This window comes from Neoarius graeffei, chromosome 20 (assembly GCF_027579695.1).
Source record: "Neoarius graeffei isolate fNeoGra1 chromosome 20, fNeoGra1.pri, whole genome shotgun sequence".
Taxonomy (NCBI): domain Eukaryota; kingdom Metazoa; phylum Chordata; class Actinopteri; order Siluriformes; family Ariidae; genus Neoarius; species Neoarius graeffei.
The window spans coordinates 50,506,399-50,528,838 of record NC_083588.1 but is presented as its reverse complement, the minus strand read 5'-3'; the positions used below and the strand labels follow the sequence as shown (position 1 = coordinate 50,528,838).

The window sequence follows — 22,440 nt, the reverse complement described above, 5'->3', positions numbered from 1 at the left end:
GTGGGGGAAACCGGAGCACCCGGAGGAAACCCACGCGGACACGGGGAGAACATGCAAACTCCGCACAGAAAGGCCCTCGCCAGCCACGGGGCTCGAACCCGGACCTTCTTGCTGTGAGGCGACAGCGCTAACCACTACACCACCGTGCCACCATAGTAGAACATATACTCGGAAAAAAGGTCAAATAAAGAAAGAACGTTTACTGTTGTTTCAGTTTGTTCCTCCAGAGAAAACCTTAAAGCTTGTATGTAGAACTCGAAAACAGAGTGTTTCCCTTTCAGAGACGGTTCTGAGTGAAACCTCCTTAATGAGTGAAAATTTCGGTTTACAGCACAAATCCAAAGTCTCTTCGCACAACTCCAAGTTCTTAAGCACAAGGTCCAAGAACACTTAATCTTTATCTCTGCGTAATCTAGTAGTGATAGAATGATCTGTAGTTACGTGACCACCCGTTTTTAAACTTATCGGACGGATCACAGCTTTCTTTTAGAAACTCTTATCGGCTACTTAACTGAGTGCTCAATTTAAAGAGAACAAGTGAAAATTTTCACCATCTATCCCATTGTTATTACAGCAACAGTTTTAGATCGCTCGGCTTGGCGATGCCACTAAAATCCGGTATCTGAAAATGTCGGTAAATGTCCTGAAAGTTGTGTAAAAATCGGTAACAGCAGGAAGAAAATAATGAAGATAAAGAGAAACACTGCTAGAGAAAAGGAAATGAACTTTTCCCAAGATTTGCATGTACATGCCAATAAGTTGAGAAAAATTATTTGTGAAGGTGAAATTTATCATGAGAAAAGTCGCATTACAAGTAATTAAAACTTAAGGCCCCGGTCACACCGCCCGAACTTTGCTGGAGTGTTCCTGGAGCGGTGAAAAAAATTCATCACCACTCGTAACCGTTCACCACCGTTTAACAAAAGTTGGCCCCCGTTAAAGCAACGCCGTATACGCTCGGCCACCGCTGATGTTTCTCGAGGGGCCCTCCTACCGCTCCGAAAGTTTTGAGCTGCACAAAATATTGCGAGCGGTGAGGAGGGGGCAATTTTCCGCCCCGGCAAAGTTCACCCCCGCTCCACCAACGCCCAGTCAAAGTTTGGCACCGCTAGACGCAAGTTCGTGGACGCTTGGGTCCGCTAGGCCAACGCAGAAATCTTGAACGCTGGACCACCGCTGCTTCGCCAGCGTTGCCCGGGCGACGATTAAACGTTGCACAAACTTCGGTGGAGCGGTTGTAAGCGTTTTACGAGCGGACATGGGGTTGCTGGAACGGTGTCGAGCGTTGAAGCAGCTATCCATGGCAGCGATGAACTTTGGTTTGGCGTTGGTATAGAGGTGTCGGAGCGGGACCAGAATTTGGCTATAAATACGGGGAGAAATGGACCAGGAGCTCATTTGGAATCGAGCTGCCGTTGAGTTCAGACCTCATCTATATCGAATTTGCTCAAAGTTACAGTAAAACTGTATCACCATGGATGCTGAGAGACTTGCTATGATTGGTGCTAAACCAACTTTATACCCCCGCCGAGGCAAAGCCCGCATGCGCAGAACGCCGCTATACCAACGCTCGCGTCACCGCTAAACCAACGCTAAAGCAACGCCGGCTTCAGCGGTGCACCGCTAAGCCAATACCCGTGTTTTCGATTTTTTTCCCATTTTGTGCGCGGTGACGAGCGTTGTCGAAATTTGGCCCCCCCTCCCTACCGTTCAAGGAACGCTCCAGCAAAATTCGGGCGGTGTGACCGGGGCCTAACTTTGCCACGTGAAACTGATGTTTTGACGTCGCAGCAACACTGTGGCTATAGATGCATTTCCACACTTAACATGCACAGCAGCAGAAATTCCAGCTTCCAGTCCCTAAGCAATCATAATAAACCCCTTCCTATATCAAAATGAGTATTTTTTTTCGATTATTGTGACCATAATCCAGAGTTGTGCTTAAGAACCTAGAGTGGTGCTAAGAGACTTTAGAACTTGTGCTAAGAGACTTTTGTGCTAAATAAGCAGATACCAAAAATTCAACTATTTAAAAAACTTTGAGGAAACGTCTTTAAGAGTGAAATATAGGTTCTTACCATATTTCACATGAACCAGGAGTTCTTTCAGACAACTTTTTCATCTCTGAACTATAAAAAGGTTTTGACCACTGAAAACGAAGAGACAAACTTGGCTTTGGGTAAGTGTAACAGCAGCTTACACCAACACATCGCCTCCTTATTTTTGTATCTGTGTGCGTGATAATTATTAAACGCAACTGTGTCAAGAATTAGGATTTATGTATGTTCCTGTTTATGCATTTCAGCCACGTTTTAAGCCCTTTCTTCCATGAGTTTCCTGAGCTTGTTGACGATATCCTCTCCATTGCTCCAAGGCACTACGTTGGCTTTGAACTCTCCGGGTTTGGCCTCGTGGATCTCCTGGATCAGCCTGTGCATGGGGAAGTCATGCCGAGGAAATGTCACATCACCTGGCGCCAGCGTTAGCGATGGGCAGAAGTCGTTTGCACCATCACCAACGTACAGCACTCTTTGGTATCGCCTGCCTCCTCTTTCGTGCACCCGCTGAGCTGCGTATCGTCGCACAATTTCAGCCTTGCACATGTTCACTGGACACCGCAGGCAGTCGTGGGAGTGGAAGGGGCGGAGCTGAAGTTGTCCATTCTCATCAAAATGGGCTGGGTTTGTGAAGATGCGCATGAAAAGCGAGTGAAAGCCAAGGTTCTGCAGCCATGTCTCAATAAACACAGTGTTGGCATCAGACACACAAATGACCTCAAAGTCCTGTGGTGGGCATGACATCAGGAAGCGCAGCAGGGTAGGGATGCCTGGGCATGGTGGAAGACGTTCTATGATATTACGGATAGCTGAGGGAGTGACCCCCTGCTCAGCGAGGTAGGAAAAGACCCGCTGCATGTACTCTGTGTACCTGCCCGGCCTGTACGTGTCTTTCAGCCAAGAGGGCAGAGAACCACCAGGAGCCACCGTAACCATGGCATCATCGCTGCACTCGTCCACAAGCGTCTCGTCAAAATCAAAAAAGATCAGAAAACGCCGATCATTTGGGGGCAGGGTGTGTGCTCTGTTGCCATGCCAGTGGGGCTCCTCCATTACACCTGGAGGACGAGGGGGGTTAAAACAGCAGTTGAAGACTGAGTCCCGCATCGTTAGTGCAGACTTCAGACGTTCTCTTTTCAGTTCTGAGGACACACACAGAAAATTAATTACAATAATTATTCACTCTTTATTTAATTTATTAAATTAACTATATTCACACAATAATAAATGTTAAGAAAAATAATAATTTATTTTTTTTAATTTCAAAAGTGAGCAAATAATTAAAAAACTAATTAGTTAATTAAATAATTGTCTAATTAAATACATTCATTAATAATACATTATTATTAAATAATTATTTAACTATTTAATTCTTATTTTAATTATTCACTCACTTTTGAAATAAAGTTATTTGATTTTGAATAATAGCAATTAAAATGTAGAAACAATCTCCAAAAGATCAACAAAATGGATTTCATGTTGACATCAAGCCAAAACTCATCTCATCTCATTATCTGTAGCCGCTTTATCCTGTTCTACAGGGTCGCAGGCAAGCTGGAGCCTATCCCAGCTGACTACGGGCGAAAGGCGGGGTACACCCTGGACAAGTCGCCAGGTCATCACAGGGCTGACACAGACACAGACAACCATTCACACTCACATTCACACCTACGCTCAATTTAGAGTCACCAGTTAACCTAACCTGCATGTCTTTGGACTGTGGGGGAAACCGGAGCACCCGGAGGAAACCCACGCGGACACGGGGAGAACATGCAAACTCCGCACAGAAAGGCCCTCACCGGCCACGGGGCTCGAACCCGGACCTTCTTGCTGTGAGGCGACAGCGCTAACCACTACACCACCGTGCCACCCCCAAGCCAAAACTGCCACATTAAAAAAGTGCTTTAAAAAAAATCATTTAAAAATACACCTAAAAAGAATATTACACAGTCCAAGTGCCACATCAGAATCACTATTGTCAAAAAGAAAATAATATTAATGATGAGCCCTGACATGCATGCATGTGTGGACTTTTTTTCAACATGCAAACTCGTTTGGTTTTGATGGCTCTGTTATGGTCGGTCATCAGAAATAAAATTTCATCTTAAAAATGTACTTTATGTCACAGTAACCGGGCTTAGAGTTGTAGAAAAATAACCTTAAGCTGAAACCACATTGGGATTTTGTCGCACAGGAGCTCATCGAATGCTTACTTTCTACCGATATAGAATCGCTACTTCCTGTGATTTAGTCTTGAAATAATTTTTTTTTTTTTTTTTTGCCACCATAATTTTTCTTCAAATTTCCAGAGACCAAAGACAGTCAATTATTTATAAATAAGAATAAAACTGGTGTTCTAGGAAAATACAGGGTGGTGTGATCCTCCAAAGTTGATTATTTTCCAATATCAGCATATCCTTAAAAGTGTTTTATTCCTCTTACAACACAGCAATCTGACAACAATTACATTTTAAAACAAAATAATAAACGTCAAATTTTATAGGTTTACAGTTACATTAATCTAACTGTAATGAGATAATGTTATGGAAAGTCCTTGAAACAGTTATTCCCTATTTAGTCTATTTTTTCCCCTTCAGATCATCATCAACCCCACACTTTGTCTTGTTACTGAAAAGCATCCTGTCTTGAACACTCTCCGATTACTTACTGTTACAAGCTGCTGATAACAGAGACTCCTTCCATAAATATTGAAAACACTTCGAGAAAATCCTTACAGAAAACTTTATAACGTCAACAAGTGTTTTTCTTTCACGTTTGTTTCCACAAATCTGTGTCTCCCATAACCCAGCACGGAAAGTATGAACTGGAACGGGATGGTACATTACAATAACGTTATGTTTTCTAAATATTCAGGGGTTTTATACTTAACGCCTTGTACTCACACGTATCACTGTCATGTATTCTTTGATTATCCAGCATTATTATATCCCATCACATTGTATTATTGTTAGATTCACGATATTTTCAATCAAAATTGATCTAAAAGCCCGGAACTCAAAGCTCGGAACTCCAAATACGGAATATACCTTGGCGTGACATCACAAAGAAATCCCATGTGGCGGAACGAGCGCCATCCTGTTGGGACGGGTTCTCACTGGATAGTTGTCTCCACTTTTAACTGTCATGATGGAGATGTTGATGTGTTAGACAGTGGAGGAGGCAACTATCTCAGGTTAACATGTTTAAGAACTGTGGCTTGGTTTGCAAGACCAGTGTCATCAATGTCACTAGTTTTGAAATTTGTAGATGTTCAATCCCAACCTGATACTAATTCCTGTGGTGTATTTGCCATAGCAAACTCTATCAGTATTTTACATGGCATTGACCCAGGTAGTGTCGACTATGATGTTAGGGTCATGAGAGCGCACTTACATAGGGTACTTGTATGCAAAACAAACTCTTTACCATGTTCCCAAGGGTCTATAGAGCGTTTTGGATATTTCATCACGGCTAATGGAATACAGGATAAGTTGGTGCCCATTTTTTTGAGTGTGATAGGCCCAAAGACTTAACCTGCTACAGAGCCTTGTACAACCAGCAAAGCCAGGCAGTAAAACTTTTGCAGAAATTGTGGACACACTGACCAAACATTTTTCACCCAAGCCCCTGGTGATTGCTGAAAGATTCAGGTTTCACAAACGAAACTAAGGCTACTTTTACATTACGTCGAATCAGCGGATCATCAGATTAATGTTCTTAAAACGATTCGCGTTTACACTAAAACCGTTAGCCGTGCACACAGCAACGCCAATACGCGGATACGCTAATCACATGACTTTAGACGGCGCGTAACATGATCCCAGTGCATTTAGGGCATGCGCAAGGCTCACCACTTGCAAGTAGAAGGATGGCAAGCCGCGCAAGGCTCACCACTTGCAAGTAGAAGGATGGCAAGCCTAATACACGGATACGCTCGGCTCCGCAGGCATCCTGCGCTCCAAATCACTCCGCCCTGAACAGCGAGTACCCTCTGGAGGGTGTGCACTCTGGCCCTGCGCAGCTCACACAGCGCGCGAGTGAAGTGAACAAGCTGTGATTCGGGACCGAGCCGCTGTGTGTGTGATCCCAGCGCATATCACTTACCACTTGCAAGTGGAAGGATGGCAAGCCTAAAGACAATCATAACTACACAATGGGCAGTATTTGCATCAGTATTTTCATACTTTTATACTCTTTAATGAAAGGTGATACAAGGCGGAAGTCCGCGCCGTTTTTCAGCAGTCGCGTCACATGACCAACGCCAGCGAATCAGGAAGGTGGATGTCACAGTGACGTTGTCCAATGAGACGCCAGCTAGAGCTCAGCACAGCGTATTCGCGTATTCTGAATGTTTACACAGCACCGGACCAGACACGATCTAGATTGAATACGTGGACCCTGGCGGATTCCCGTTTCCTGGAGTTTCCAGGGGGTTTAATGTAAACGGACAGTGCATCCGCGAAGAAAACGAGACAGATACGGTCTAATGTAAACATAGCCTAAGAAGAGGGTGAGTCTGTCACCATGTTTGTTGCATCATTACGGAAATTAGCTGAACATCGAGTTTAAAGATGCTTTAAATGACACATTAAGAGACAGAATGGTGTGTGGATTAAGAAATGAAGCCGCACAGAAGAAATTACTCACAGAAAGTGACTTGACTCTTGACAAGGCAATTAATATCAGTGTGACAATGGAATTGGCTTCGAAAGAAGCTCATGCTCTGCATGCTACAGGCAGAGTACACAAAGTGGACAGTGGTAAAACAAATGCACAAGGACCATGTTTTCGCTGTGGCAAGTTAGGACACCTTGCTAATGATTGCTGGTGCAAGGAAATGGACTGCAACAACTGTGGAAAAAAAGGCCATGTTGCACAGGCATGCAGGAACAAGAAGAGCAAGGACAAAGGCCCAAAGTCTGGAAATAAAAGAGACACGGCAAAATTCAAAAAGGAAAGACATGTTCGCACAGTCAAGCATGATGAGGACAGACTGAGTGATTCCTCAGAAAAAGTGTCGACTGCAATCAATACTGTGCGAATATTGAATGCTGATGACACTTCAGATGGCTTTTGGGCCAGACCCAAGCTGGAAGGATATTCTGTAAAAATGCAGATAGACAGGTTCAAAAGCATCATTAGTGTCATATGAGGTTTACAGGAAGTTTCTGAAGCACCTTCCACTCCAACCTTCTGACATGGTTTTTAAAGGGTACGCTGGACATCGAGTGCAGATTAAAGGAATGACAGAGGTGACTGTTCAGTGCAATGACCAAACTGCCAAGCTGTCAGTGTATGTTACCCAGAAGAACTGTCCTGCCATAATGGGGCGTGAGTGGCTCAAAAGAATCAAACTCAACTGGCAGGAAGTAAGGAAGCTGTCGCATGGTTCCACTCAGCTGCAGGCTATCCTGGAAAAGCACAAGGAAGTTTTTCGTGAGGAGTTGGGCAGCATGAAAAAAAAAAAAAAATTACAGCGAAGCTGCATGTCAAACCTGACAGCAAACCAGTGTTCATGAAGGCTAGGCCGGTGCCATACGCCATTCGGCCCAAGGTGGAGGCTGACCTGGACGCACTGGTCAAGAATGGAGTTCTGGAGCCTGTGACAACAAGCGAGTGGGCCACGCCCATCGTCCCAGTTCCGAAAAAGGACGGAGGAATTCGGATCTGCGGAGATTAAGGTAACAGTAAATCCTGTACTAACTGCCGAGCAGTATCCTCTTCCTCTGATTGATGATTTGTTTGCTGGCCTGAGTGGGGGACAAAAGTTCAGTAAAAAAGATCTCAACCAGGCTTACTTACAAGTGCATGTTGAAGAGCAGGTCACGTGAAATGCTGACTGTCAACACACATAAGGGACTTTTTAGATACTGCAGATTGCCTTTTGGCATCACATCAGCTCCAGCGATGTTTCAGCGAGCTATTGATCAAATCCTGACCGGATTACCTGGAGTGCAGTGTTCCCTGGATGATATCCTATGTACAGGAGATGAAGAGCATCTGCACAACTTGGATGCAACTCTTCAGAGACTGAAGGAATACGGATTGAGAGTCCGTAAAGAGAAATGTGACTTCTTCCAGTCATCTGTTGAATATTTAGGTCATGTGATCAACGCTAATGGACTACATATGGCACCTTCAAAAATTACAGCAATTGTGGATGCACCCCCACCACAAAATGTCAGCCAGCTAAAGTCTTTCTTAGGACTGTTGAACGACTACGGACGGTTTATACCGAGCTTGGCATCACTTCTGAAACCACTACATAACCTGCTAGGCAAAGAGGAAGCATGGCAATGGACAGCAAGCTGCCAAGAGGCTTTTCAGAAGGTGAAGGATTCACTGACTGCTTCAGAGGTCCTAACCCACTTCAATCCTTCACTCCCGATTCAGCTTGCCTGCGACGCCTCTCCATACGGGGTAGGGGCAGGGATTTCCCACATACTGCCAAATGGCCAGGAAAAGCCAATTGCTTTCGCATCGAGAACACTAAACAAGGCTGAGTCCAATTATGCTCAGCTGGAACGAGAGGCTCTGAGCATTGTATTTGGTGTTAGAAAATTTCACCAGTACTTATATGGTAGGAAGTTTACACTTTTAACTGACCACCGACCTCTCACGACCATCTTTGGATCTCACACGGGGATTCCATCCTTTGCTGCGTCTCATCTGCAGAGGTGGGCGCTGCTGTTGTCTGGACATTCGTATGACAAAGTATTGCAAGTCAGAGTCTCACTGCAACACCGATGGTTTATCCAGGTTACCACTTCATGTCAAGAAACCGGACTCCGACACCGTGGAGATTCTCTACTTCAGAGAGGTAGAAAAAGCACCTGTTTCAGTTGTGCAGGTAAAGAAAGCAACCAGAAATGACCCTGTGTTGTCTGCAGTGATGGACTTGATCATCAAGGGTCTTCCTCCTGCCGATGACACAAACTTAAAGCCCTTCCTTGGAAAGCGGGCGGAACTTTGTTCAGTCAGGGTGTTTGCTGTGGGGGAGGAGAGTCATTATTCCCCTGTCACTCCAAACAAAAGTGTTACAGCAACTCCATACAGGACACAGTGGAATAGTGAGAATGAAGGAAATAGCAAGAAGCTATTTTTGGTGCCCAAAGATGGACAAACAGATTGAAGAGATAGCTAAAAGCTGTTCATCTTGTCACCAGGTCCGAAACAACCTGCCATTAGCTCCTCTTCACCCCTGGGAGTTCCCACAGGAACCATGGCATCGTGTGCAGATTGACTTTGCAGGTCCGTATGAGGATAGAATGTTTCTTGTGGCTGTTGATGCGCACAGTTACTGGCCTGAAGTGACTATCATGAAATCAACCACCACAGAGAAGACCATAGAGGCACTGGGAGAAATGTTCTGTAGGTTTGGATCTCCTACACAGCTAGTCTCGGACAATGGACCTCAACTGGTTTCACAGGAAATGGAGGCTTTTCTGCAAGCGAATGGAGTGCAACACATTACATCAGCTCCATATCACCCTCCAACAAACGGCCTTGCAGAAAGGTTTGTTCAGACAATGAAACATGCACTGAAAGCCTCACAAGGTCAAGGAACACTTCATCAGAGGCTGCACAAATTTCTGCTTAACTACCGTAACAGTCCACATGCAACCACAAAGATGTCTCCCGCCAACCTGATGTTCAAGAGATATCTGCGCACAACCTCTGATCTCTTGAAACCATCAGCAGTGAAGGACACTGTACAAAAACAACAAGAGAAACAAATGTACAGGGGTCAACAGGGCAAGGAGAGTGTTTTCAGCTCCGGTGAATCTGTGCTTGCCAGGAACTACAGAGGTGAACCTAACTGGGTTCCTGCAACTGTTATTGCACAAACTGGACCAGTTTCATACACAGTACAAGTTGCTGACAGTGTTTGGAGAAGGCACGTGGATCAACTTCTACAGACCTCACCAGTGTCTGCAGAACGGTCTTTTGAAGATCCTAAGGAAGCACTCATCAACTCCTCAGTTTATCCACCCACCAGTGCAAGTAAAGAACTCCACCACATCAGGGACAACGTTTCCAGTTGCGGATGTGACTGGAAAAGAGACTGAGACATCTTCTGCTGCATCAGTGCCAGATGCAGACTCTACACCAGAGAACACAGAGACTGATGTTTCTACAGACTGTAGATACCCCACCAGAGAGCGGCGGTCTCCTGTTTGTCTGAGTTATTAAGTTAGAGTACCTGACCCAAGTCAACGGAGCAGAATAATCCCCATGGGTCATGGGGGGGTTGAGGTAGTCTACCCTCACTCCCAAGTTAAGACAATTAGAAGGGAAAAAAGAATTATTAAAACAAAAAGTTGTTGTTGTAACTAGTTGAACAAATAAAGAGAATGGGGAAATATTTTTGGATATTGTTACTGTCATGTTATTACAGTGAAGACAAAATAATTTGAATAGACACTCGCCTGTCGTTTTCTGTAGCACATCCTTGTAAGAGGGGAGGAGGTGTTGTGTATTTTGGGTTACAATAGGACCCGTAGTTGACATGTACCTGGTGCATGTTGGGTAACCTTCGATGTTGTTGTTGTTGTCAGAGTAGCCATGGGTTAGTATGTTATGCCGCAGTCAATAAACCTTTAACATTATGTAGTGGTCCAAGAAATCATTGTTATATTTAGTAACACAACGGTGAAGGATATAACAAATATCAAAAGACTCAGAGAATCTGGAAGAATCTCTGTGCGTAAGGGTCAAGGTTAACCATACTGGTTGCCCGTGATCTTCGGGCCCTTAGACAGCACTGCATCACATACAGGCATGCTTCTGGATTGGAAATCACAAAATGGGCTCAGGAATATTTCCAGAGAACATTATCTGTGAACACAATTCACTGTGCCATCCGCCGTTGCCAGCTAAAACTCTATAGTTCAAAGAAGAAGCCATGTCTAAACATGATCCAGAAGCGCAGACGTCTTCTCTGGGCCAAGGCTCATTTAAAATGGACTGTGGCAAAGTGGAAAACTGTTCTGTGGTCAGACGAATCAAAATTTGAAGTTCTTTATGGAAATCAGGGACGCCGTGTCATTCGGACTAAAGAGGAGAAGGACGACCCAAGTTGTTATCAGCGCTCAGTTCAGAAGCCTGCATCTCTGATGGTATGGGGTTGCATTAGTGCGTGTGGCATGGGCAGCTTACACATCTGGAAAGACACCATCTTCTGCGTAGAAGGGTCCAGGTACTGAACTGGCCAGCCTGCAGTCCAGATCTTTCACCCATAGAAAACATTTGGCGCATCATAAAATGGAAGATACGACAAAAAAAGACCTAAGACGGTTGAGCAACTAGAATCCTACATTAGACAAGAATGGGTTAACATTCCTATCCCTAAACTTGAGCAACTTGTCTCCTCAGTCCCCAGACGTTTACAGACTGTTGTAAAGAGAAAAGGGAATGTCTCACAGTGGGAAACATGGCCTTGTCCCAACTTTTTTGAGATGTGTTGTTGTCATGAAATTTAAAAATCACCTAATTTTTACTCTTTAAATGATACATTTTCTCAGTTTAAACATTTGATATGTCTTCTATGTTCTATTCTGAATAAAATATGGAATTTTGAAACTTCCACATCATTGCATTCAGTTTTTATTTACAATTTGTACTTTGTCCCAACATACATACACACACATACATACACATATACATAGCGCTGTCGCCTCACAGTAAGAAGGTCCAGGTTCGAGCCCCGTAGCCGGCAAGGGCCTTTCTGTGCGGAGTTTGCATGTTCTCCCCGTGTCCGCGTGGGTTTCCTCCGGGTGCTGTAGGTGTATTGACCGTAGGTGTGAATGTGAATGGTTGTCTGTGTCTATGTGTCAGCCCTGTGATGACCTGGCAACTTGTCTAGGATGTACCCCGCCTTTCGCCCGTAGTCGGGCGAGATATATATATATATATATATATATACATACATATACACACACAGTTGTGCTTGAAAGTTTGTGAACCCTTTAGAATTTTCTATATTTCTGCATAAATATGACATAAAACATCAGATTTTCACACAAGTTCTAAAAGTAGATAAAGAGAACCCAGTTAAACAAATGAGACAAAAATATTATACTTTGTAATTTATTTATTGAGGAAAATCATCCAATATTACATATCTGTGAGTGGCAAAAGTATGTGAACCTTTGCTTTCAGTATCTGGTGTGACCCCCTTGTGCAGCAATAACTGCAGCTAAACGTTTCTGGTAACTGTTGATCAGATCTGCACCACCGGCTTGGAGGAATTTTAGCCCATTCCTCCGTACAGAACAGCTTCAACTCTGGGATGTTGCTGGGTTTCCTCACATGAACTGCTCACTTCAGGTCCTTCCACAACATTTCGATTGGACTAAGGTCAGGACTTTGACATGGCCATTCCAAAACATTAACTTTATCCTTCTTTAACCATTCTTTGGTAGAATGACTTGTGTGCTTAGGGTCGTTTTCTTGCTACATGACCCACCTTCTCTTGAGATTCAGTTCATGGACAGATGTCCTGACATTTTCCTTTAGAATTCGCTGGTATAATTCAGAATTCATTGTTTGAGCAATGATGGCAAGCCGTCCTGGCTCAAATGCAGCAAAATAGGCCAAAACCATGATACTATCACCACCATGTTTCACAGATGGGATAAGGTTCTTATGCTGGAATGGAGTGTTTTCTTTTCTCCAAACATAACACTTTTCATTTAAACCAAAAAGTTCTATTTTGGTCTCATCTGTCCACAAAACATTTTTCCAATAGCCTTCTGGCTTGTCCACGTGATCTTTAGCAAACTGCAGATGAGCAGCAATGTTGTTTTTGGAGAGCAGTGGCTTTCTCCTTGCAACCCTGCCATGCACACCATTGTTGTTCAGTGTTCTCCTGATGGTGGACTCATGAACATTAGCCAATGTGAGAGAGGCCTTCAGTTGCTTAGAAGTTACCCTGGGGTCCTTTGTGACCTCGCTGACTAATACATGCCTTGCTCTTGGAGTGATCTTTGTTGGTTGGCCACTCCTGGGGAGGGTAATAATGGTCTTGAATTTCCTCCATTTATACACAATCTGTCTGACTGTGGATTGGTGGAGTCCAAACTCTTTAGAGATGGGTTTGTAATCTTTTCCAGCCTGATGAGCATCAACAATGCTTTTTCTGAGGTCCTCAGAAATCTCCTTTGTTCGTGCCATGATACACTTCCACAAACATGTGTTGTGAAGATCAGACGTTGACAGATCCCTGTTCTTTAAATAAAACAGGGTGCCCACTCACACCTGATTGTCATCCCATTGATTGAAAACACTTGACTCTAATTACACCTTCAAATTAACTGCTAATCCTAGAGGTTCACATACTTTTGCCACTCACAGATATGTAATATTGGATCATTTCCCTCAATAAATAAATGACCAAGTATAATATTTTTGTCTCATTTGTTTATCTGGGTTCTTTATCTACTTTTAGGACTTGTGTGAAAATCTGACGATGTTTTATGTCATATTTATGCAGAAATATAGAAAATTCTAAAGGGTTCACAAACTTTCAAGCACCACTGTATATATATATATATATATATATATATATATATATATATATATATATATATATAATCTCATTATCTCTAGCCGCTTTATCCTTCTACAGGGTCGCAGGCAAGTTGGAGCCTATCCCAGCTGACTACGGGTGAAAGGCGGGGTACACCCTGGACAAGTCGCCAGGTCATCACAGGGCTGACACATAGACACAGACAACTATTCACACTCACACCTACGGTCAATTTAGAGTCACCAGTTAACCTAACCTGCATGTCTTTGGACTGTGGGGGAAACCGGAGCACCCGGAGGAAACCCACACAGACACAGGGAGAACATGCAAACTCCACACAGAAAGGCCCTCGCCGGCCATGGGGCTCGAACCCAGGACCTTCTTGCTGTGAGGCGACAGCGCTAACCACTACACCACCGTGCCGCATATATATATATATATATATATATATATATATATATATATATATATATATAGAGGGAGAATCTCCCTCTTTGCAATTTCCCCAAGTTGGAGCCTCTGGTGACACCATATTAAAATACGTGACAATGAGCTGTTACTATAGCAACCATAATACAGGACAGCGCATTAATATAAACCTTGCAGCTGGAGCTACTTTCAAAGAAACTACAATTGTAGAAAATAAAGAATCAACACTGATTCATTTTCTGATTTTTTTTTTTACCAGGATTCAACAGCACCGTGGTATAATTTGATATCATCACTTGTTCTGAGAAATCTCAAAATTAATTAATGTATTACTTTTATTTTAAAAAACCCAAAACATTTGACAGTCAGAGAAATAATCATGGCTGCGTCCTAAACCGTATTCTTCCGCATTAATATAGTGCGCCGAAACAGTTCGGATTTGGATGTGTGCGCGACTATTTTGACACACCGTTTACAGTAGTTTTAAACCTGTAACTTACGCCAAACGTAAAATATATATACATATATATAAATATATTTTTTACCTGAAGAGAAGAAATTGAAAAGAAACCGTGTTGTCTGTTTTCAGCTGTGTGTGGCTGTAGCTAGCGCCAGCTCTGTGTCTCGCACGCGCCTCCGAGTGCTCTCCCATCCTCGCGCAGCTGCACGCGCTTTATGAGGCTCAGTGAGGCAGCGAGGCTCCGCCCCCAGGAACAGCCTCCCACCTGTACATTTCAAGTGACTGTTTCAAAACGCTTGAGCTTCTCATCTCATCTCATCTCATCTCATTATCTCTAGCCGCTTTATCCTGTTCTACAGGGTCGCAGGCAAGCTGGAGCCTATCCCAGCTGACTACGGGCGAAAGGCGGGGTACACCCTGGACAAGTCGCCAGGTCATCACAGGGCTGACACATAGACACAGACAACCATTCACACTCACATTCACACCTACGGTCAATTTAGAGTCACCAGTTAACCTAACCTGCATGTCTTTGGACTGTGGGGGAAACCGGAGCACCCGGAGGAAACCCACGGGGAGAACATGCAAACTCCACACAGAAAGGTCCTCGCCGGCCACGGGGCTCGAACCCGGACCTTCTTGCTGTGAGGCGACAGCGCTAACCACTACACCACTGTGCCGCCCGCTTGAGCTTCTCATTTTCAAAAATAATTTAGCACAGACACAGTGGTGCTTGAAAGTTTGTGAACCCTTTAGAATTTTCCATATTTCTGCATAAATATTACCTAAAACATCATCAGATTTTCACACAAGTCCTGAAAGTAGATAAAGAGAACCCAGTTAAACAAATGAGACAAAAATATTATACTTGGTCATTTATTTATTGAGGAAAATGATCCAATATTACACATCTGTGAGTGGCAAAATTATGTGAACCTCTAGGATTAGCAATAAATTTGAAGGTGAAATTAGAGTCAGGTGTTTTCAATCAATGGGACGACAATCAGGTGTGAGTGGGCACCGTTTTATTTAAAGAACAGGGATCTATTAAAGTCTGATCTTCACAACATGTTTGTGGAAGTGTATCATGGCACGAACAAAGGAGATTTCTGAGGACCTCAGAAAAAGCATTGTTGATGCTCATCAGGCTGGAAAAGGTTACAAAACCATCTCTAAAGAGTTTGGACTCCACCAATCCACAGTCAGACAGATTGTGTACAAATGGAGGAAATTCAAGACCATTGTTACCCTCCCCAGGAGTGGTTGACCAACAAAGATCACTCCGAGAGCAAGGTGTGTAATAGTCAGCGAGGTCACAAAGGACCCCAGGGTAACTTCTAAGCAACTGAAAGCCTCTCTCACATTGGCTAACGTTAATGTTCATGAGTCCACCATCAGGAGAACACTGAACAACAATGGTGTGCATGGCAGGGTTGCAAGGAGAAAGCCACTGCTCTCCAAAAAGAACATTGCTGCTCGTTTGCAGTTTGCTAAAGATCACATGGACAAGCCAGAAGGCTATTGGAAAAACATTTTATGAACGGCTGAGACCAAAATAGAACTTTCCGGTTTAAATGAGAAACATTATGTTTGGAGAAAGGAAAACACTGCATTCCAGCATAAGAACTTTATCCCATCTGTGAAACATGGTGGTGGTAGTATCATGGTTTGGGCCTGTTTTGCTGCATCTGGGCCAGGACGGCTTGCCATCATTGATGGAACAATGAATTCTGAATTATACCAGCAAATTCTAAAGGAAAATGTCAGGACATCTGTCCATGAACTGAATCTCAAGAGAAGGTGGGTAATGCAGCAAGACAACGACCCTAAGCACACAAGTCGTTCTACCAAACAATGGTTAAAGAAGAATAAAGTGAATGTTTTGGAATGGCAAGGTCAAAGTCCTGACCTTAATCCAATCGAAATGTTGTGGAAGGACCTGAAGCGAGCAGTTCATGTGAGGAAACCCACCAACATCCCAGACTTGAAGCTGTTCTGTACGGAGGAATGGGCTAAAATTCCTCCAAGCCGGTGTGCAGGACTGATCAACAGTTACCAGAAACATTTAGTTGCAGTTATTGCTGCACAAGGTGGTCACACCAGATACTGAAAGCAAAGGTTCAAATACTTTTGCCACTCACAGATATGTAATATTGGATCATTTTCTTCAATAAATAAATGACCAAGTATAATATTTTGGTCTCATTTGTTTAACTGGGTTCTCTTTATCTACTTTTAGGACTTGTGTGAAAATCTGAAGATGTTTCAGGTCATATTTATGCAGAAATATAGAAAATTCTAAAAGGTTCGCAAACTTTCAAGCACCACTGTATGGCCAAAGGTTTATGAACACATGACCATTGCACTCATAATGCTTGTTGAACATCCTGTTCCAGATTTAGTCCTCCCTTTGCTGTTAACCTCCACTCTTCTGCGAAGGCTTTCTACTAGATTTTTTGTGGCTGTCAGGATTTGCCTGGTGTGCAGTCGGCATTCCAGTCCATCACAAAGGTTCAGGTCATTGGGGTTCAGTTCAAGGTTTTGTGCAGGTTGTGCAGTTCTTCCACACAAACCTTGGAAATCTGTGTTCATGGAGCTCACTGTGTTCACAGGGCAAAGGAATATTGTCATGTTGGAACATTTTTGGGCTCAACAATTTGATTCCATTAAATGCTACAGCATACAATTGTGTGCTACAAACTTTGTGGTAATACTTTGGGTAAAAGTCCATATGGTGGTCAGGTGTCGACAAATGTGTTTTGCTCATATAATACATAAATAATAAGCCTTCTGTGAAATTCAGTATACAGTTCCCCATGAGGATACTGTATGTTGCACAGGGTGAACTCAGATATATTGGGACAATTTATGAATTTTCACTTTTTCTTAGCTTTCTTGCCATTATTAAAACAAAATACAAAAGACACAACACATTTCTGAGATCCTCAAGTTGTTGACTGTTTCTCATATTCTTCGGAAGCATGACTTATTCTTTTGCTAAGACTGATTGAAACCCACCCACTGAGTTCGTTCACATCCAATTTTTGGAGTGAAAAAGTAATTTTAAAAGTTGTTTTTTTTTTACATTTAGTTGTATAAACAAGGTTCTCAAATGCTGCACATAAGGATAGTTTTGACATCCAAATAATTAAAGATGAACCTTTGTCCAAAACATAGCACTCAAGCATGTTGCATGGACATTAAACATGGACATGTGCATTAAAACATTAATGCACAAGTTTTAACTGTTCATGTGCATGAACAGTTAAAACATGTGCATTAACTGTTGGGGATCCATTAGTGATGACGTGCATGATTTCAGCCAGACAAGATTAGATACTCAGACATTTTCATGGCCACACTTGTACTGAATGTACAGCCTCGTGATTTAGGTATAGAAATGATAATATACTTCTTAAAATGAGTTGAAGATCTTCATAAAGACAAAGGCCAGCACATGAATGCAGTGTTAAAGTGATAGAGGTGATCTGGGCCAGCTCTCTTTCTTTTGTTTAACCTTTTGAAAGCAGCTCTCACCACTTCTTCTGAGATGGTAAATGGTGGAGGGGGTGGATAGAGCAGAGCATTCCTTTTCTCAAGCCAGCAAAAAAAAGAGTACTTTGATCTAGAAGATCTAGAGTCATCATCTATAAGTGGGATGGCCTTCATTTGTAGTTATATATGTTCTGCAGGATTTTTCAGACTCATCTGGTGTCGTTGGCAGCAAATTTACTTTTCAGCTAAGATATGTAATTGAACTTACTAATTGAAGATTGCAGTTTTTAATTGGAAGGTCCTGATCTCTACTCATAAATTTCCATCCATCCATCCATTATCCATAACCGCTTATCCTGTGCAGGGTCGCAGGCAAGCTGAAGCATATCCCAGATGACTATGGGCGAGAGGCGGGGTACACCCTGGACAAGTCACCAGATAATCACAGGGCTGACACATAGGCCAAGTTTACATTAGACCGTATCTGTCTCGTTTTCTTCGCGGATGCACTGTCCGTTTACATTAAACCGCCTGGAAACGCCGGGAAACGGGAATCCGCCAGGGTCCACGTATTCAATCCAGATCGTGTCAGCTCCGGTGCTGTGTAAACATTGAGAATACGCGGATACGCTGTGCTGAGCTCTAGCTGGCGTCGTCATTGGACAACGTCACTGTGACATCCACCTTCCTGATTCGCTGGCGTTGGTCATGTGACGCGACTGCTGAAAAACGGCGTGGACTTCCGCCTTGTATCACCTTTCATTAAAGAGTATAAAAGTATGAAAATACTGCAAATACTGATGCAAATACTGCCCATTGTGTAGTTATGATTGTCTTTAGGCTTGCCATCCTTCCACTTGCAAGTGGTAAGTGACGCGCATGCCCGATATGCACTGGGATCACACACACAGCGGCTCAGTCCCGAATTACTGCTCGTGCACTTCACTCGCGCGCTCTGTGAGCTGCGCAGGGCCGGAGTGCGCACCCTCCAGAGGGCACTCGCTGTTCAGGGCGGAGTGATTTGGAGCGCAGGATGCCTGCGGAGCCGAGCGTATCCGTGTATTGGCGTTGCTGTGTGCAGGCGAATCGTGTATTGGTGTTGCTGTGTGCATGTTAATCGTTTTAAAAACGTTAATCTGATGATCCGCTGATACGGTCTAATGTAAACCCCACCATAGAGACAAACAACCATTCACACTCACATTCACACCTACGGTCAATTTAGAGCCACCAATTAGCCTAACCTGCATGTCTTTGGACTGTGGGGGAAACCGGAGAACCCAGAAGAAACCCATGTAGACACAAGGGGAACATGCAAACTCTACACAGAAAGGCCCTTGTCAGCCACTGGGCTCAAACCCAGAACCTTCTTGCTGTGAGGTGACTGTGCTAACCACTACACCACTGTGCCACCCTACTTGTAAATTTCCTTTCGGATAATTTTTTGGGGATTAAAAGACCAAAGATGAGACAGGCTGGAATGCCTTTTCAAGTAATCCTAACTATATTTTGCTTTTCTCTGCAGTCAGTCAGAAATAAAATAGAATATAACGCAGGTAGATTTTTATTGCTCAAGGTATGAACCATGCAAATATACCAACACCAACAAAGATACAACAATGAACCTTTATGTCAAATTGTGTAGCTTGACAGCGTCTCTCTACTGCAGAATTTGGTGCGTGGATCACAAACACTGAATGCAATGTTAACAAAAAAGGATTAAAACATAAATTGTGATTAATATGGAGATAAACACACAACACAATCTCCTTGATTTCTTTTTTGCTTTCTTCTAGCCATTCCTCTCTCCTCTTCTTGTCCGCAGTAGCTCTCTCTAATAATAGGCCATTTGACTGGTTATTTTAGGCAGCGGCACAAGAGCAGAGTATGTAGTTAAATCGCTTATAGTATCATTACCAACACACTCAAACACCCGACTCACATCTTCCCTGGGATTTTAAGAATTGCAGAGTTAGACAGCATGGTAATGCTCCAAAGAAAAATGTCAAAACTGTCCTTGCATCATGATGTAAACTAAAAAAAAGATGTTTTGATGAGACGAAAATCTATGACTGGACTCTTTAATTAATCAACAATTATACATTTAGTTAAAGGTGTAATAATCAAACACAACAGTACTTTTCCTCTCAGTTTGTGTGCACTGAAAGTCACTATAAGGGTTCAGGTTCATAAAGAAACAAAGCAAGAAGGAAGACAACAGTGAACATTGTTGTGCTGCTCCAATGGATGAACCTAAGAGACTTGAACAGCGTGAACTCTGATGCATGAGGAGTCTTCTTTCCGACATTTAAGTTATAAAAGTTTTGCACAAAACGTCCGACAAAACAATTTCCGCTTAGAATGTAAACAAACCGGCGAAATTTGTGAAAAACGTTATAATAATAATTCTTGAAAAATAAAAAAGATACATTCTTACCATCAAATACTTTTATTCCATATTTTGTTGCTCTTTTTTTGTATTTTTTTTTTAGAGTTCTGTTTTTGAGTAGTTTTTATTTCGTCCTCGGTTGGTTCAGCAACGTGCCGCCATTTTGTTTTTCTCTACTCACGGTATATGAGCTGATAGCCTAGTAGTAGAGTAGCCAATGAGAGCACGCGATTGCTCATATCCAGTGAATGTGGATAGAATAAAACTTGATATCCTCACACAAAATCTGTATCAAACAACATTTAGGCCAAGTTTACATTAGACCGTATCTGTCTCGTTTTCTTTGCGGATGCACTGTCCGTTTACATTAAAACGCCTGGAAACGCCGGGAAATGGGAATCCGCCAGGGTCCACGTATTCAATCCAGATCGTGTCTGGTCCGGTGCTGTGTAAACATTGAGAATACGCGGATACGCTGTGCTGAGCTCTAGCTGGCGTCGTCATTGGACAACGTCACTGTGACATCCACCTTCCTGATTCGCTGGCGTTGGTCATGTGATGCGACTGCTGAAAAACGGCGCGGACTTCCGCCTTGTATCACCTTTCATTAAAGAGTATAAAAGTATGAAAATACTGCAAATACTGATGCAAATACTGCCCATTGTGTAGTTATGATTGTCTTTAGGCTTGCCATCCTTCCACTTGCAAGTGGTAAGTGACGTGCATGCCCGACATGCACTGAGATCACACACACAGCGGCTCAGTCCCAAATCACTGCTCGTGCGCTCCACTCGCGCGCTCTGTGAGCTGCGCAGGGCCGGAGTGCGCACCCTCCAGAGGGCACTCGCTGTTCAGGGCGGAGTGATTTGGAGCGCAGGATGCCTGCGGAGCCGAGCGTATCCGTGTATTGGCGTTGCTGTGTGCACGCGAATCGTGTATTGGCGTTGCTGTGTGCACACTAATCGTTTTAAAAACGTTAATCTGATAATCCGCTGATACGGTCTAATGTAAACCCCACCTTAGCATAGTTGTAGTGTTTGTGTTGCTTGCCTGGATAGACATACATTATACGGCCAAAAGATTTGTGGACACCTGACCATCAAACCCATATGTGGTCCTTCCCCAAACTTTTGCTACCAACTTGGAAACGCAATTTTATGCTGTAGCGTTACAAATTCCCTTCACTGCAACTAAGTGGCATAAGCGTGTTCAGCATGACAATACCCCTGTGCACAAAGCAAGCACCATCAAAACATAGTTTGCCAAGGATGTCATGGAAGGACTTGAGTGGCCTGCACAGAGCCCTGACCGCAAACCTACTGAACACGTTTAAGATGAATTGGAACGCCAACTACATGCCAGTCTCTCTCCGTTCCTTACCTCACTAATACTCTTGTAGCATTGGGCACAAATCTTGACAGCCACACCCTAAAATCTAGTGGAAAACCTTCCCAGAAAAATGGAGGTCATAGCAGCAAAGGCAGACTAAATCTGGAATGGGATGTTCAATAAGCACAAGGCGGTGTGATAATCAGGTGTCCACATACATTTGGCCATACAGTGTATACGGGGCATTGCATTTTGAAACCAGATTTTAAAGGAAGAACTTCTGGATGAGACACATGCAAAACAGAAACTTGTACCCTGTAGTTTTCAGAACTAAATACAGAAGAAATTTGACCATGTGAAGGATTTCTTCAGGTCACCATAGATTTATTGTCGTTGGTGTGTGCAGGCTTTTAATCCAGCTGAGCACCAAAAAAAGCTTCAGATCCATTAATCAATACATTGCTAGGGTTACTGATCTGAAGTCAGGTGTGTAACTGGTAGTAGTCTATATAATTGAAGGGATGGACTCCTTTGATGATGAAATTTGGTGAAAAGTTGCCATATCATAAACATCAATTATTTTCTCGTAAAGGTTGTGCATGTTCAAGGAAACATCAATGTGTCAATATACCTGACTTTCCACATCTGTACAAAGATTATTCAAATTGTACGAAAATACACTCTGATGGAACATGTACTGTCCTTTGACCCATTTTCTTCTGAAGGGTTTTGCAATTCTGCTGAAGTCATG

At 43.2% G+C, this 22,440-nt stretch overlaps 1 protein-coding gene across 1 annotated transcript; it reads right to left on the bottom strand.

Moving 5' to 3' along the window:
- Positions 1 to 8: 8 nt before the first annotated feature.
- On the bottom strand, positions 9 to 14,650 carry phospho1 (phosphoethanolamine/phosphocholine phosphatase 1). The gene is made up of 2 exons (XM_060901909.1): positions 14,562 to 14,650; positions 9 to 3,199 (listed from the first exon to the last, which is right to left on the bottom strand). The coding sequence occupies exon 2, from the start codon at positions 3,162 to 3,164 to the stop codon at positions 2,313 to 2,315; it is 852 nt and encodes a 283-aa protein (XP_060757892.1). The 5' UTR covers positions 3,165 to 3,199; positions 14,562 to 14,650; the 3' UTR covers positions 9 to 2,312.
- Positions 14,651 to 22,440: the final 7,790 nt, after the last annotated feature.

Coding starts and splice junctions, on each gene's coding strand:
- phospho1 (XM_060901909.1), bottom strand. CDS start 3,164: ATGCGGGACTCAGTCTTCAACTGCTGTTTTAACCCCCCTCGTCCTCCA.